Source organism: Macaca mulatta, chromosome 16 (assembly GCF_049350105.2).
Source record: "Macaca mulatta isolate MMU2019108-1 chromosome 16, T2T-MMU8v2.0, whole genome shotgun sequence".
Lineage (NCBI taxonomy): Eukaryota > Metazoa > Chordata > Mammalia > Primates > Cercopithecidae > Macaca > Macaca mulatta.
Window position 1 is genome coordinate 6261975 of NC_133421.1, and position 15814 is coordinate 6277788.

General features: G+C 54.7%; 3 protein-coding genes across 10 annotated transcripts; 2 read left to right on the forward strand and 1 right to left on the reverse strand.

Annotated features, from left to right (window-relative positions):
- The first annotated feature begins 346 nt into the window (after positions 1–346).
- MED11 (mediator complex subunit 11) lies at positions 347–2325 on the forward strand. 3 transcript variants are annotated; one of them, XM_028835558.2, is made up of 3 exons: positions 347–493; positions 696–826; positions 1670–2325. In XM_028835558.2, exons 1-3 carry the CDS (start codon positions 409–411, stop codon positions 1709–1711), a joined length of 258 nt encoding a protein of 85 aa, XP_028691391.1. In that variant the 5' UTR covers positions 347–408; the 3' UTR covers positions 1712–2325.
- Positions 1639–8441, reverse strand: CXCL16 (C-X-C motif chemokine ligand 16). 2 transcript variants are annotated; one of them, XM_001117747.5, is made up of 6 exons: positions 8321–8441; positions 7841–7979; positions 7487–7569; positions 4136–4549; positions 3634–3697; positions 1639–3531 (listed from the first exon to the last, which is right to left on the reverse strand). In XM_001117747.5, exons 1-5 carry the CDS (start codon positions 8391–8393, stop codon positions 3651–3653), a joined length of 756 nt encoding a protein of 251 aa, XP_001117747.3. In that variant the 5' UTR covers positions 8394–8441; the 3' UTR covers positions 1639–3531; positions 3634–3650. The 2 variants fall into 2 exon arrangements, 1 of the variants encoding a protein (XP_001117747.3); XR_013405970.1 differs by having other exon boundaries at positions 2555–3531; positions 3634–3761; positions 4071–4549.
- ZMYND15 (zinc finger MYND-type containing 15) lies at positions 8323–15109 on the forward strand. Of its 5 annotated transcripts, none has more exons than XM_077969965.1 (14): positions 8323–9100; positions 9602–10220; positions 10664–10898; positions 10992–11147; positions 11412–11572; positions 12386–12535; positions 12849–12929; positions 13072–13188; positions 13272–13360; positions 13451–13549; positions 13705–13858; positions 13925–14007; positions 14285–14445; positions 14817–15109. In XM_077969965.1, the coding sequence occupies exons 2-14, from the start codon at positions 9632–9634 to the stop codon at positions 14986–14988; spliced, it is 2247 nt and encodes a 748-aa protein (XP_077826091.1). In that variant the 5' UTR covers positions 8323–9100; positions 9602–9631; the 3' UTR covers positions 14989–15109. The 5 variants fall into 5 exon arrangements, with proteins under 5 accessions (XP_077826091.1, XP_077826093.1, XP_001095652.3 ...); XM_077969967.1 differs by having other exon boundaries at positions 13949–14007; XM_001095652.5 differs by having other exon boundaries at positions 8332–9133; positions 13949–14007.
- Positions 15110–15814: the final 705 nt, after the last annotated feature.

Below are 15814 nucleotides of genomic sequence, written 5' to 3' on the forward strand. Positions count from 1 at the left end.
CAGGAGAATCGGTTGAACCTGGGAGGTGGAGGTTGCAGTGAGAGAGATCTTACCACTACACTCCAACCAGGGCGACAGAGTGAGACTCTGATAAATAAACTCATGTATAATAAACTAAATAGAGGCCACAGACGGTGCCAAGAAGGCGGACAGGTCTGAATGGCCTTGGGCAAGGAGATATTCCACTGTCGCCTCTGACTACAGGTGGTCCTGTGGCTGAGGCGCCGCAGACCCTGGGAGTTGTAGTTCACCAGGTGGACCGAGTGGAGGCGCGGCTGCGCTGAGCATCCTGGGAATTGTAGTGCTCCCTACACGGTACCCTTTGCGCAGGCGCACACCGAGAGCCACTTCCGGAACAAGCGTCGCGTTTCTCAGGAGAAACTCTAGGTGAGAATTCCCAGAGTGACGATGGCTACCTATAGTCTGGCGAACGAGAGACTACGCGCCCTGGAAGACATTGAACGGGAAATCGGCGCCATCCTTCAGAATGCAGGTTCGGGATGCGACAACCCGGACGGCGGGGAGAGAACGCGTGGCCGGGCTGCACGCACAGGCTGACCCGGCACTTGGAGCGGGGTTGGGGAGGAACTCCTACGTGCGTGCGCAGCGAAAGGGCGGGATTGAGAGGGGCTGGCCCTAGGGCGGGGCTACACTGGCAGTCTCCGTGTGTCCCCTCCCTCTCTCCGCCCTGGCAGGTACTGTCATCCTAGAACTGTCCAAGGAAAAAACCAACGAGCGGCTTCTAGACCGGCAGGCGGCGGCCTTCACCGCTTCAGTGCTACACGTGGAGGCGGAGCTGTCGGCTCAGATCCGCTACCTCACCCAGGTCGGTGTGTCTGGAGGGTGCTGCGAGCGGACCCCAGCTCTGGGTCAAAGCCTCAGCCTTGGGTGATCCCGGGTGGAGCATTAACTGGGCAGGCCCAGACCTCCCCAGCCGGCCGTCCAGAGCCGGTTTCTTCCTCTAAAAGGAAAGAATGGGCCGGGCGCAGTGGCTTGGCAGAGTTCGAGACCAGCCTGGCCTACACGGTGAAACCTGGTCTCTAACAAAAATATAAAAATTAGGCTGGGCGCGGTGGCTCACTCCTGTAATCCCAGCACCTTGGGAGGCCGAGACGGGTGGATCATCTGAGGTCAGGAATTCGAGACCAGCCTGGCCAACATGGTGAAACTCCGTCTCTACTAAATATACAAAAAGTAGCTGGGCATGGTAGTGACCACCTGTAATCCCAGCTACTAGGGAGGCTGAGGCAGGAAAATCGCTTGAACCCAGGAGGTGTACTTAGCCGAGATCATGCCATTGCACTCCAGCCTGGGCAACAGAGCAAAAACTCTGTCTCAAAAAATAAAAATAATAAATAATAACCTCACTGGGTAACATCACATGTGCCTGGGAGAAGATGTGTAAATTATGCTAGAACTACAGAACTTTGTCACTGGAAACTTGGCCTGACTTCAAGGCCACGAGGTCCCAGATCCTTATATCCTGAGAAGAGGGGCAGGATTGAGAAGATTCTGAACTTGTCGCAGGGACCGCTACCATTACTAATTTTTACGGTGTGCCAGATACTCTGCATTATTTTATCTAATCCTCAACAACTCTAGGAAGTAGTTATTGTCACTCCCATTTTACAGACAAGATTAACATAAGTTAAATGATTTATTTATCCAGCTACCAGGTGGCCTAACAAATTCAAACTCAGGTAAGAAATGAGACAAGAGACCTGATGCCTGCTTGGAGTAAGGGTAAAGGAGATGGTGCTCCATTGATAGTCTGTCTTGTAGGTGGCCACAGGGCAGCCCCATGAGGGCTCCAGCTACTCTTCGAGGAAGGACTGTCAGATGGCTCTGAAGCGAGTGGACTATGCCCGCCTCAAGCTCAGTGATGTGGCTCGAACCTGTGAGCAGATGCTGGAGAACTAGGCCAGGGAGGTGGACCCAGAGCTCAGAGGGAGACCATCACCTGCGCCATGGGACAGAACCTGAGAACATGTAGGGTGGGGAGTATGGGCACCAACATGCCCTGCTGGTCAGAGTACCCTAGGACAAAGGGGCAAATGGTGGGCACAGAAAAACTGAAGCCCAAGCCTGCCCACAGCTATGCCCTGGCCTCTCCAACAGGGTGCTCCTGCTCTGCTCTCCACAAACACCCTGACAGGCTCAGAGAGGAGATGGAAACTCCCATACCCAACCCACTTCCTCTAACACTTCATGCTGCTGCCCCAGGCTTCCCGCAGACTTGGCCTAACGAAGACACATTCTTCTTCATTCAGAGAGACAAAACAAGAACTAGAGTCTCAATAATAATAAAAGCAATAACAATAAAAACAAGATCAGACTCTCACTGGGGTAGGCAAGAGACTGAGGAAGTGAAACCAGCCCATGTGGTGTCCCAGCACAGCGCCTGCTAAGGAGGGAGGGTGGGAAAGCCCAGGCCTCCGTTGCGGGGACAGGAGGACGCAGGAGAGGGCTGAGGTGGGGAGGAACAACTGGTGTACTGGGGGAGATTTGGGACGAGGGGGAACCATGAGCAGAACAAACAAGCCAGGAATCATGGTAAGGGTGCAAGGGCCTGAGGCCAGTTGTTTCCATAAAGAAGACTCCATCATTATAAAAATAATTTTTAGTAGTTAAAAAACACACATAGGGCCAGGTACAGTGGCTCACAGCTTTAATCCCAGCACTTTAGGGTGCCGAGGTGGGCGGATCACCAGATCAGGAGATCGAGACCAGTCTGGCCAACATGGTGAAACCCTGTCTCTACTAAAAATACAAGAATTAGCCAGGTGTGGTGGTGAGCGCCTGTAATCCCAGCTACTCAGGAGGCTGAGGCAGAAGAATCGCTTGAACCCGCGAGGCGGAGGTTGCAGTGAGCCAAGATCACACCATTCCACTCCAGCCTGGGCAACAGAGTAAGACTCAGTCTCAAAAAAAAAAAGAGTCCATCATTATAAAGATAATTTTTAGTAGTTAAAAAACACACATAGGGCCAGGCACGGTGGCTCACACCTGTAATCTCAGCACTTCAGAAGGCCAAGGCAGGCGGATCACTTGCAGTCAGGAGTTTGAGACCAGCCTGGCCAACATGGTGAAACCCTATCTCTTCTGAAAATACAAAAATTAGCCAGGCGTGGTGGCGCATGCCTGTAATCCCACTCGGGAGGCTGAGGCAGGAGAATCACTTGAACCTGGGAGGTGGAGGTTGCAGTGAGCAGAGAGCGTGCCACTGCACTCCAGCCTGGATGATAGAGCGAGACTCCGTCTCAAAGCAAAACAAAACAAAAAATACACATAGAATTTGTCCAAGTTATTATCACCCAGTATGAAAAGCACATTTTATAGTATAACCATTTTTAAATGAGGGGCCTAAGAGAGGGCAGTGGCTGGTTAGTCCTATGTTAGATATTAACAAATACGTGTAGGCTGAATATGGTAGGTCACGCTTCTTCTAATCCACACACTTTCGGAGGCCAAGGTGGGAGGATCACTTGACTCAGGAGTTCCATAACAGCCTGGGCAACGTACAGCCCGTACCTGAAAAACGAAAAACAAAACAAGTATACGGTGCCTGCCATGTTGTCGGGTTGATCTCCTTTATTATACCTTGTGTAAAAATAAACCACCGTTTACACTCACAAGGTTCCATTCTTGGCTCAGGTATTAGAGTCAGACGCCACAGGTATATAATGAAGCTGCAAATCTGGAAAAGATGAAGAAATTGAGAGATGAGCTCTGAGATCAAGGAGAGTGATGGGGGGATGAGGCTTGAACTAGGGAATCAGATCAAGACATTAACCCTATGACCTGGCCCACAGTAGGTGCTCAGTGAAAATTTGTTAATTGAATGACTTGCCCTCACCTCCCTCTGCAGCTTCATCTCCCACTAGCTTGCTCTAGCTATCTTCTCTATGATGTTGCTGCAAGCACTAGTCCTTGTGCCCATGGTGGCTTCCTTCCCTCTCCACTCTCTACAGTCCCTGGCTGACTGTCCTCAGAGGGCCCAGAGTCAACCTTGTGCAGACAACCTTGATACTTGTGTGCAGAGGCCAGGTTTCCAGCCACCTGAGAGCCACTGGGTCAGGATCCCTGTCAGGAAGGCTCTGGGTCCCTGGGGGAAGGGTTCAGAGGTCCAGTTTACCTGGAGAGGACTGCGGTGACTGCCCCCTCCTCTTGCACAGCACATAGGAAAGGAGTGCGGTGAGGATGAAGACGATGGCCAGGAGGGACAGGACCGGCACTGTGGCTGATGTCCCGGCTGTGGGACCAGCATTGTTTTTCAGCTGCTTCTGGTTCTCCCCAGCCTCAAGCCCAACTCCCAGACTGTGGCCCGCAGTGGGAATGGTGGTTTCACTGGGACGAGTGAGCTCTTTGTCCAAGGACAGTGATCCTGCTGGGGGGGTGGGGCACTGGGTTGACTGCAAGATGGACAGGAGCATCTGGGTAGGGGTGCGGATGTCTGAAGATGCCCCCTCTGAGGCCTGAGAAATGGGGGTGCTGGTAGGAGGTAAATGCTCCTGGTGGGCCACACTCCCCAAGTAGGCATGTCCACATTCTGGAAAGGAAAAAAATGAGGAATCAGGACTATCAGGAGAAAAGGTGAAAAAGCAGATAGACGTGTAGGGGAGAAAAAGTAATATCTTTTCCTCACCCATCCCAAGGGTCAAGGCTGATACCCCTATAAATAAAAAACATTAACAAGAGAAAAGCCTAACATTTATTTCATCACAGTTTTACATGACATAGGAAACTTCAGAAACGAAGACCCAAAGACCCAAGGAAAAGTGTATTTTTATGCTTAGGCTTGCTGTGAAGAATAGACAGTTGTATAGAAGTATGATTGGATTGGCTGGGCATGGTGGCTCATGCCTGGAATCCCAGCACTTTGGGAGGCGGAGGCGGGCAGATCACCTGAGGTCGGGAGTTCGAGACCAGCCTGACCAACATGAAGAAACCCAGTCTCTACTAAAAATACAAAATTAGCCAGGCGTGGTGGCACATGCCTGTAATCCCAGCTATATGGGAGGCTGAGGCAGGAGAATCGCTTGAACCCGGAGGCAGAGGTTGCAGTGAGCCGAGATCATACCATTGCACTCCAGCCTGGGCAACAAGAGCAAAACTCCGTCTCAAAAGAAAAAAAAAAAGTATGATTGGACAAAAAGGGTATGATCTAATGGTAATACATGGGGAACGGGGGGACCAGAAAGGCCTGTCCAGATTCTTCTTGGCCTCCAAGTATAGGGCAGGACCCCTCTGAAACGAGGCCTATGACCTACTTCCAGATGAAGTTAGAGAATTCCTTTATGGCTAGCTGTCACAGAAAAACGGAAACAGCAGACTGAGCTACTTCTGCTGTTTTCTTAATGACCAAAGTGCCATGTTTTGGAGTGTCATGTAGAGCTCCAACAGAGGGAAGAGCGGGTCAGGGAGGATATCAAGCTAAAGGCCAGAAGAGGAAGGCAGTGACAGACGGAAAAGATAGGGGACAAGGAAGTGAGCAAACCACGAGACAAGTGGGTGTCATGAACTGGGAAATCAGAAGACCAGGGTTGGAATCCAGGCTCTGCTGTAAAGTAGCTGTGTAACCTCAAGTAGCTGTGTAACCTCACCCCTTGTCCCTAACCTCTCCGGAAGTGATTTCTTCCAGCTGTAACATGAGGATAATTGTAGTACCAAGGGCCAGGGTAACTGGGAGGATGAAAGGAAATCATGTAGGTCTAGGCAGACTTAAAGGCAGTATGGATGACACAGATCATACAAAACTTTAGCTAGGACATGGAAGAACCTTTTGTATTTTAAAGGTTGTATATTTATTTTAAGAGAAAAATACAACCAGTGCATCAAACTTGTGACTTCACAGATGTTATTGCTTAGGATAATTTACTATTTAAGTTTTCTTTCTTTCTTTTTTTTTTTTTTTTTTTTTGGTTGCCCAGGCTGGAGTGCAATGGCGTGATCTTGGCTCGCTGCACTCCACCCCCAGGTTCAAGCGATTCTCCTGCCTCAGCCTCCCAAGTAGCTGGGATTACAGGCACCTGCCACCATGCCTGGCTAATTTTGTATTTTTAGGAGAGATGGGATTTTACCATGTTGGTCAGGCTGGTCTCAAACTCCTGACCTCAGGTGATCCGCCCGCCTCAGCCTCCCAGAGTGCTGGGATTACAGGCGTGAGCCACCGCGCCCGACCTCTCCAGCCTCGCGAGTTGAGATTTGGAGGAAGATCTGGGGGCCTCTACTTAAGTTTTCAAAACTAGTTTGTGCACACTTAAAAGTAATTCATTTCATTGTACGTAAATTTGAACTCAAAAGAGAAGAAAGCATTAAAATATTGAACTCTACTTAATATACATGCTGAAATATCTTGGGATGAAGTACAACGATGTCCGCAACCTGCCTTGAAATGCACCAAGAGGCTGGGCATGGTGGCTCACGCCTGTAATCCCAGCACTCTGGGAGGCTGAGGCGGGTGGATCACCTGAGGTCAGGAGTTTGAGACCAGCCTGACCAACATGGAGAAACCTCGTCTCTACTAAAAAAATACAAAAATTAGCCGGGCACGGTGGCGGGCGCCTGTAATCCCAGCTACTTGGGAGGCTGAGGCAGGAGAATTGCTTGAACCTGGGAGGCGGAGGCTGCAGGGAGCTGAGCACACCATTGCACTACAGCCTGGGTGACAGAGTAAGACTCCATTAAAAAAAAAAAAAATGCATCGAGAAATAAGGTGATGGATGATGGATAGAAGGATGAATAGATTATACTTAATAAAGCAAATATCGTGTAAGTGCTGTAAAATTGATAGTGTAAAATATATGTTTATGTAAATATGTAAAATATACATAAATAAAATTGTCGAATCTAGGTGGAGGCATTGGATATTCAGTGTGCCATTCTTTCAACTTTTGTATATGTGTAAATTTTCATAATAAAATATTGGAAAAGAAAAATAGGCCAGGTGTGGTGGCTCACGCCTGTAATCCTAGCACTTTTGGAGGCCGAGGCGGGCGGATCACAAGGCCAGGAGTTCAAGACCAGCCTGGCCAACATGGTGAAACCCCGTCTCTACTAAAAATACAAAAATTAGCCAGGCTTGGTGGTGCGCGCCTGTAATCCCAGCTACTCAGGAGGCTGAGGCAGGAGAATCGCTTGAACCTGGGAGGTAGAGGTTGCAGCAAGCCGAGATCGTGCCACTGCACTCCAGCCTGGACGACTCCATCTCAATAAAATAAAATAAAATAGTACTTTGATTTCAAGAAAAATATTAATAAGTAGACAATAGCACACGTGGTAGAATGAATTGGCAAAAATCATGAAGGTGATGGTGAATGATCAACCCGCTGGCAAACGGGGACTGAGTCTAAGTACTTTGGACAGGATCAGAAGAAGGTTCTGGGAATGTGCGGCCCCAGGGGAAAAGCCTCAGGTAAAGAAGACGGTCAGGTGGAACCCGCTAAGCCCTGGAGGCAGAGCCTGAAGAGCAGTGGGGAAGTCTCACCTTTGAGATCAAGACAGCTCATCAATTCCCGAACCCATGGGTCCTTACTGCCCCCACACACGCTCCAGGAAGGCAACTGGAACCTGCGGAGGAGAGACCTGGGCTCAGCTGCGGCTCCTCCTTTCCTTCCTCATTCCAAAGGCGTTAAGTCGCTACCAAGAGCCCTTTCTGCTGGGACTGGGAAATTCCCCGGTAGGTGCTACGGAGTCATGAAATTTCGGGGAATGGGAGCAAACAGAACCCGGAGATCGGGCTAGGTGCGCCGGGAAGGAGTTCAGGTTTGACCAGAGAGGGTCCTGGACGCACCTGGCAAGGAGGGGCCGCGCAGGCGCTCGCAGAGGCAGGTGAAATTACCTGATGTAGTGTAGACAGTGATGGTAAGCTCTCAGGTGTTTCCGGAGACGATTCATGAACTGAGCCGATGGCGGGGAGTCAGAAGAAATTCTTTTACTACAATGACAGCTTCCAGTGACGGTGCCCTCGTTGCCATTGCCTGAGCAGGACAGAGGTGGTCAGCACGCGTTCCCAGGCCTAGGGTCCCCACTCCGCTGTTCCCTGGCCTCCAATCCACAGCTCCATGACAGCCTCTCCCGTGGACCCAGGGTCAGAGCGCCAGGCTCACCCCACACATTATCACGACCCCCACAACATCCATAATCCCGCCCGGAGCCAGGTGTCCCGGGGCCTCTGTCCCCAACCCCAAGCGGCTGGCTGGCTTTCCTCTTGTCCCCGCTGCCTTCATCAACTCAACTCCGTGGGCCTCATGTCCCCTCCCCAAATCACCCCCTTCCCATGACTGGGGAATCTGGGTCCCCTGTCCCGCCCCCGGCTAACCTGGCGGAGGCAGGCACGCCAGCAGGAGCAGGAGCAGGAGCGCGCGGGCCCCGGGCACCAAGGCCTGTCCCATGTCGGGGCTCCGCGGAGTCTGCGGGGATGGAGCCGCCGCGCTCTGACTCCCAGACAGGCTCCGGCGCATGACGTCCAGCTGGTTTCTCAATGGCTTTCGCCAAGGACTGGAGGAGACGGCGGCCGTCGACGCCAGGTCGCGGCCGGAGAGGAGGCGCGAGCCAGCTGCAGCCCCCGGCCCCGCTGCGCCCCGATCGTGCGCTCAGTACCCGGCCCGCGCCGTGCCAGCCTCTGGCCACAGGGAAAACTCGGGAGGAGGAGCTCCCGCGCCCTGCGCCCCCGCACTGGGCCCGAGCTCCGTGGATGGACGGCCAGGAATCTTGGAAGAAACCGAAAGAAAACTCGGGCGGCGGGCGAGGAGGGGCGGGAGGACGGCGTCCCGAGGAGCCGATTCGGTTCGGTTCAGGAGGCCACCCGCCTCGCCCGCCCCGAGCGCCCGCGGACCTGTGAGGCGGCCGCACGGCCGGACCGGCCCTCGTCCTCCAAGGCACTTTCACTTCCCCGCTCCCGGCGCCGCGGGACCCAGCCGCGCTATATGAGCCTCCCGGGCGGCCCGGTGGAGGGAGTCGCCGCCAGCCCCGGCCGCGCGCACCTGCGGGGCCACCACCCGCGGACGCACCGAGCCCGGGGGCGTGGCCGCCCGCTCAGCCGGCGAGGGCTCGGGCAGCCCTGACGTCACGACCGCACCCGCGCACCCTCCACCCCGAGGTATTTACCTTCGAAAAGTGGTGGCGGCTGCAGGTACCGGAGGATTGGGGTGGTCGGGAGGGGCTAGGTCTACCGGGGCTGCCCGTCACCCCGATCCGAGCGCAGGGAACACCCTCGCTCCCACTCCCATACCCGACGGACACGTCCAAAATGCTTCCCTCCCCACCAAACCCTTCCCGATAGGATTAGCCCTCTCTCCTCTCTAGCCTTAATTTAAACTCTGCTTTTGAGGGTCTGAACTCTCCAATGTTAAGCCCCAAATACCATCTCATCCCTGAGTAGTCTTCTCCAACCCTGGTCACCCACTTTCAAGTCCAGCCCCCATTTTCCTCCCTGAACTCCCATCCTCAGCCCTGAAAACCCTCTTCTCAGCTCCTAGCATATTCGTGGATCCAATCCTAAGTGACTCTCAAACCTACCCTCTCCCCCAAATTTGTGACCTAGCCCCAAACTCCATCGTTGCTCTCCTGTCCCTCACCATATATCCCTTCTTTTGCTCAGTCTGGGCCGGGGCCCTGTGCGCCTGAAGACATGGAGTTTGTGTCTGGATACCGGGATGAGTTCCTTGATTTCGCTGCCCTTCTCTTCGGCTGGTTCCGAAAGTTTGTGGCAGAGCGTGGAGCTGTAGGGACTAGCCTTGAGGGCCGCTGGTGGCAGCTGGAGGCCCAGATCAGAAGGCTGCCCCAGGACCCTGCGCTTTGGGTGCTCCATGTCCTGCCCAACCGTAGTGTGGGCATCAGCCTGGGGCAAGGGGCAGAGCCAGGTCCTGGACCAGGCCTGGGGTCTGCCCGGCTCCTGGGAGATGACCCTCCACTCCACCTGCGAGACCTGAGCCCCTACGTCAGCTTTGTCAGCCTAGAGGACGGGGAGGAAGGGGAGGAGGAAGAGGAGGAAGATGAAGAAGAAGAGAAGAGAGAGGAAGGGGGTGCAGGCACAGAGAAGGTGGAACCAGAGGAGGACCGGGAGCTAGCTCCTAGCAGCAGGGAGTCCCCGCAGGAAACAAACCCTCCAGGAGAGTCAGAGGAGGCTGACCGGGAGGCAGGAGGTGGCAAAGATGGCTGCCGAGAGGACAGGGTGGAGAATGAAACAAGACCCCAGAAGACCAAGGGACAGAGGAGTGGTAAGAACCCAGGACTGGCCCTGCCCTACCTCTTGCCCAGCCATCCTCCCTTCAGAAGCCCTCCCCTGCCACTAGTTCTGAGTGCTGGCCTTCAGGCCAATCTGGCCTGAAAAGGTGTTTTTATTGACCCACAGTGGGTTTTGTTTTTTTTTAAATTTAATGTTTAAACATTACAAGAAAAAAAAAATCCAGAAGTCTGGATTTACACATTCCCAAGAAAAATCTCAAGCTCTGACAGGGGGCCTACATTTGTGCATGGCAGCGCGTTCTGGTCCTCTGTAGCAGCTGTCCCCTTTAGAAGGAGTGTGCGCTCTCTACCCAGTGCCCTTTACTCGGTGAGGTTACTTGCCTAGCCCCTGTAGGTATCTGAGTTTGCTACTCCTGACCCTGACCACATGTCTCTCGCTGTCCCCTACCACCTCAACTTTTCCCTCTTTCCCCAGAGGCTGCCCCCCTGCACCTTTCCTGTCTGTTGCTTGTGACGGATGAGCATGGCACCATCTTGGGCATTGATCTGCTAGTGGATGGAGCCCAGGGAACTGCCAGCTGGGGCTCAGGGACTGAGAACCTGGCTCCTCGGGCCTATGCTCTCCTCTGTCACAGCATGGCCTGTCCCATGGGCTCTGGGGACCCCCGAAAGCCCCAACAGCTTACTGTGGGAGATGCCCGGCTGCATCGGTATAGAAATCTGGTATCTGAGGCTGGGGAGGGCTGGGGCCCTGGATTCCCAAGCACCCCCGCCAGCCTGATTCCGTCTTCCCCCCTATTTAGAGAGCTGGAGAGCTTGGTCCCAAGGCTAGGTGTGAAGTTAGCCAAGACCCCAATGCGGACATGGGGTCCCCGGCCAGGCTTCACCTTTGCTTCCCTTCGCGCTCGAACCTGCCACGTGTGTCACAGGCACAGCTTTGAAGTGAAGTTGACACCCTGGTGAGCAGCCCAAAAGCTGCGGGGAGAGGAAGATCCCAACAGTCAGGCAAATAGAAAGAAAGCAGGGTGGTGGGGGGGCCTAGCAGACAGAAGGAGGGGCAGGGACATAAGAAGATGCAGATGAAACAATACAGGCTATTACAGGCAGTTAGAGAGTGTAAGACAAACAGACCGAGGGACATATGGGCAGCTGCTGGGCAGATGGACAGCAGACAGGGCCCACAGAGGTTAACACTAGGTGCCCACCACCCACTGTGTCCTCAGCCCCCAGTGTAGTGCTGTCTTGTATTGTGGCGAGGCTTGTCTCCGGGCTGACTGGCGGCGGTGCCCAGATGATGTGAGCCACCGATTTTGGTGCCCAAGGCTTGCAACCTTCATGGATCGGGCAGGAGAACTGGCAGCCCTGCCTTTTACCTACACCGCAGGTACCATAAGGAGGTCAGAATGGTTGGGGTAAACTGGGCCCAGGTCTTTGAGACTGGGAATTAGATGTCTGGGAACAGGGTCCTGGAGTTGAAGGCTGAGAGTCTGGGGCTAGAGCCTAGATCCCTGGAACAAGGGCAGGGGCTGGGTGTTTGGGGCTGGAGACAGGGTCTGTGAGGCCAAGGACTGAGTGTCTAGGTCCCTGAGAGAGTGCAGGGATTGGGGGACAGAGATCCAAACACTTACTTGCTTCCCGACTCCACCACTAACTGGCAGTGTGACCTTAAACAAACCACTTTGCTTCCTGAAGCCTCCGTGTCCTCATCTATAAAAGAGGGATATGAACATACACGTAAAGGCCCATGGAATTGTTACAAGGATTATCTTGGCTTGATATACTGGAGACACTCAGCAATGGTAGTTCCCTGCCTGACTGGAACCAGACTTAGAACCAGAGTCCTTGCGGGAGGCTGGGGAGAGTTCAAGTCTGGGGTTGTAGACCAGGCAATGGTTCACACCTGTAATCCCAGCACTTTGGGAGGCCAACCTAAGCCCAGGAGTTTGAGATCAACCTGGGCAACATAGACTCTTTCTCTACAAAAAATAGAAAAAATTAGCCAGGCATGGTGCACACGCTTGTGGTCACAATTCTCGGGAGGCTGAGGTGGGAGAATCATTTGAGGCCAAGAGGTCGAGACTGCAGTGATCCGTGATCACGCCACTGCACTCTAGCTTGGGTGACAGAGCAAGACTCAAAAAAAAAAAGTCTGGGGTTCTAGCCCAGCACCTCAACTCCTCCCCTTCTCCTTCTCCAGAGGTGACCAGTGAAACCTTCAACAAGGAGGCCTTCCTGGCCTCTCGGGGCCTCACTCGTGGCTACTGGACCCAGCTCAGTATGCTGATTCCAGGCCCTGGCTCCTCCAGGCACCCCCGAGGCCACATGCCATCCCTCAGCCTTCGCGGTGGTGCGTGGGGTCTCTCTTCAGGCTTGGGCCCCTCGGCATAGAGGAAAGGACTGGGAAGAAGTTGTCTGGGTCCCAGATAATCCCTCCACATACACACTGACCCCTACCAACAGCACCAGGGCCATTTCAGGCCTTTCCCAGCCCACAATGGAATCACCCCTACCGACTCCACCCACAGGCCCCGTCCGTATGCAAACCCCCATTCCTCTTACTATGGCTCTCTCAGGGAATACAGCTCCCTTGGAAGAAAGAAGGAGATGGGTCAGGTGGGGGTCTCCCTGACCCCAGGCCCCTCTTTCTTTCATCCTCTCAGGAGACCCCTACCAGCTTCTCCAGGGGGACGGGCCTGCCCTGATGCCTCCTGTGCCCCCAGATCCACCCCGGGCTCTTTTTGGTGAGCTGGAGGGGCCCTATGGGAGCTAGGGGTAGGGCCAGGGACTGGAGAACCAGAGCCTGGGTGGCTGTGAAGAAGCGGCCTATTAGACTAGCGGAGGTGGAGCCCCCGGACAGGTCCTCTCGTAACCCCCTCCTCCCAGGCTCATGGCAGGATTACTACACATGGCGTGGCCTCAGCTTGGACTCCCCCACAGCTGTACTTCTCACCTACCCGCTGACCGTGTACTATGTCATCACCCACCTGGTGCCCCAGTCCTGTAAGGAGAGCGGAGTGGGGGGTGGGGGGAAGATGGGGGAGTGAGAATGGCCCACATCCTTAATGCACTGGCTTCTCACCCAGTCCCTGAGCTCAACATCCAAAACAAACAATCACTGAAGATCCACGTGGTGGAGGCCGGGAAGGAGTTTGATCTTGTCATGGTGTTTTGGGTAAGTCACCCCAGGCCCGAAGGTTGGGTATCTTCGTATGGGGGTGGGCACAGGGTAGAACCCAGATCTGTCCTTCTTTCTGTCCTTCAGGAGCTCTTGGTCCTGCTCCCCCATGTGGCCCTGGAGCTGCAGTTTGTAGGTGATGGCCTGCCCCCCGAAAGCGACCAGCAGCATTTTACCCTGCAGAGGGTAAGGGCTGAGGGGGCCCTGTTTTTCAGCCCTGACCCCTCCAGTGACCTCCTGGTCGGGCCCTGCCCTTCTGCCTCCCACTCCCCATCTTGCCTGGTGCATCCTCCAGTTCCCTGACTTCCAGTGGCTTTTGCACCCCACTCCTGGCCCCTCAGGACGGCCCCGAGGTGTCTGTCCGTCCTGGTTCTGGCATATCAGCACGGCCCAGCTCTGGCACTAAGGAGAAGGGAGCCCGCAGGGACCTGCAGATCAAGGTGTCAGCAAGGCCCTACCACCTGCTCCAGGGGCCCAAGCCCGACCTGGTTATTGGTAAGAGCCTAGGTCTCGGGGTAGGCATGTGGGGAAGGTGGGAGAGAAGCCCAGCATGGAAGCCAGCTTCTCCCTCCTCTCTGTCTGCAGGATTTAACTCCGGGTTTGGTCTCAAGGATACGTGGCTAAGCTCTCTGCCACGGTTACAGGTGGGCAATGGGGGCAAAAGGGAACTTCTCTCCCCTCCTGCCTGGCCCCTCCCCATCTCCTTTTCTGAAAGTCTCTGGGCTCTCCTCTTCACCATCACCCGCTCCACGAATCTGGGGAGCGCCCACGGGTCCCCCTGCCTCTCTCTGTGTCTGTCGCGGTCCTCCCCCTCCTCCCTTCTGCCCGGTCTGTCCCGGGGCTTTCAGCCCTGTCTGTCATTCTGGCTGCTGGGACGGATCTGGGGAGGGGCCTCTCAGAGCGAGTCTCGCTCCACCCCAGTCCCTCCGAGTGCCAGCCTTCTTCACCGAGAGCAGCGAGTACGGCTGTGTGATGGACGACCAGACCATGGCGGTGGCCACTGGAGGGGGCACCAGCCCTCCCCAGCCCAACCCCTTCCGCTCCCCCTTTCGCCTCAGAGCGGCCGACAACTGCATGCCCTGGTAAGGGCCTGCGACCCTATGTCCTTCCTGACCCTTCACTTCTCTTACTCTCTGGCTCCACAACCACAAAGACCCACCTCTGCCCTGGTCCCTGCAGTCCTGGGACCCTCCTGCCCCCAGCCCAGCAACCTGCCTTCTCTGCCCCCACTACTCGTCGCCCCCATGGTAGGTCTCGACATCCCCCAGCACACCCCTCTTTAGATGTAGCTCACGGAATCTCCGCAACCCACAAAAGACCCCGCGACCCTCCAACAGACCCAACCCTGAGTCTAGCCCCACGCCCTGGAACTCAGAGGGGCAAGCCCCGCCCCTGGAGCCCCGCCCCTGGAGCCCCGCCCCCTAGTCCCTGACTGCGCCCCGCGCCCCCGCAGGTACTGCAATGCCTTCATCTTCCACCTGGTTTACAAGCCTGCGCAAGGGAGCGGGACCCGCCCGGCGCCCGGCCCCCCACCCCCGTCCCCAACTCCCTCCGCTCCTCCTGCCCTTACCCGAAGGCGCCGAGGAGAAAAGAAACCTGGGCGGGGGGCCCGCCGGCGGAGATGAATGCTGATACCATAGTAGACCCCCTCCCAAACACTGAGAGGAAAACGTGAAAACACTCAAGGTCAAGGGGGAGGACAGGTTGGTAAAACACGAAAAGGTAAATAAAATTACTTGTTTGAAACCACTGAGTCATTGACCTTTTGATTACACGCTCATAATTGGGCCATTAAACTGGGAAGGAAGAGAAAGTTTTGTTTGTTTGTTTGTTTTTTGAGACGGAGTTTCCCTCTTGTCGCCCAGGCTGGAGTGCAGGGGATGCGATCTCGGCTCACTGCAACCTCTGCCTCCCAGGTTCAAGCGATTCTCCTGCCTCAGCCTCTGGAGCTGGGATTACATGCATGCGCCACCACACCCGGCTAATTTTTGTATTTTTAGTAGAGACAGGGTTTCCCCATATTGGCCAGGCTGGTCTCGAACTCGTGACCTCTGGTGATCCTCCCGCATCGGAAAAGGAGTTAGGGATGACTTACTTTCCCCCAGCCCCTTTTAGTGCCCTCGACGGCTGTCATTTCTTTAACTCAGAGTCAGGGATTGTGACCCTCCTTGGTAATCCCATGGCTCTCCTAACTATGTATTGACCAGTCGCTTTCCAGCCCCGGTCACCCTCAGGGACCAGCACCAAGGCAAGGAAAGACCAAGCAGCAGAAAGTGGCTTCTTCCTGGGGGCAGGGGAAACAAACAACCTCCTGGGACCATGCAGACCCTTGGTTTGGATTCAGCGAAAGGCCCCAGCCACCCAACTCCACCTTTTCTCACCACCTCATATCCAATAATCAACTCCTGCTGAGCTGTTCTCCTGAAATCACTCAAGTCCATCAAGGTATGT

What these genes read in the sequence shown, in the direction of transcription:
- ZMYND15 (XM_077969965.1), top strand. Translation starts at nt 9,632, where the DNA reads ATGGAGTTTGTGTCTGGATACCGGGATGAGTTCCTTGATTTCGCTGCC. An exon ending in TCCACCCCGGGCTCTTTTTG is followed by an intron (nt 12,930 to 13,071) that starts GTGAGCTGGAGG and finishes CCCTCCTCCCAG; the next exon opens with GCTCATGGCAGGATTACTAC. An exon ending in AGCATTTTACCCTGCAGAGG is followed by an intron (nt 13,550 to 13,704) that starts GTAAGGGCTGAG and finishes CTGGCCCCTCAG; the next exon opens with GACGGCCCCGAGGTGTCTGT.
- MED11 (XM_077968888.1), top strand. Translation starts at nt 409, where the DNA reads ATGGCTACCTATAGTCTGGCGAACGAGAGACTACGCGCCCTGGAAGAC. An exon ending in CGCCATCCTTCAGAATGCAG is followed by an intron (nt 494 to 695) that starts GTTCGGGATGCG and finishes CCGCCCTGGCAG; the next exon opens with GTACTGTCATCCTAGAACTG. An exon ending in AGATCCGCTACCTCACCCAG is followed by an intron (nt 827 to 2,223) that starts GTCGGTGTGTCT and finishes CTGCTGCCCCAG; the next exon opens with GCTTCCCGCAGACTTGGCCT.
- CXCL16 (XM_001117747.5), bottom strand. Translation starts at nt 8,393, where the DNA reads ATGGGACAGGCCTTGGTGCCCGGGGCCCGCGCGCTCCTGCTCCTGCTC. An exon ending in GGCGTGCCTGCCTCCGCCAG is followed by an intron (nt 7,980 to 8,320) that starts GTTAGCCGGGGG and finishes TGTCCTGCTCAG; the next exon opens with GCAATGGCAACGAGGGCACC. An exon ending in GTCACCGCAGTCCTCTCCAG is followed by an intron (nt 3,698 to 4,135) that starts GTAAACTGGACC and finishes CATCTTTTCCAG; the next exon opens with ATTTGCAGCTTCATTATATA.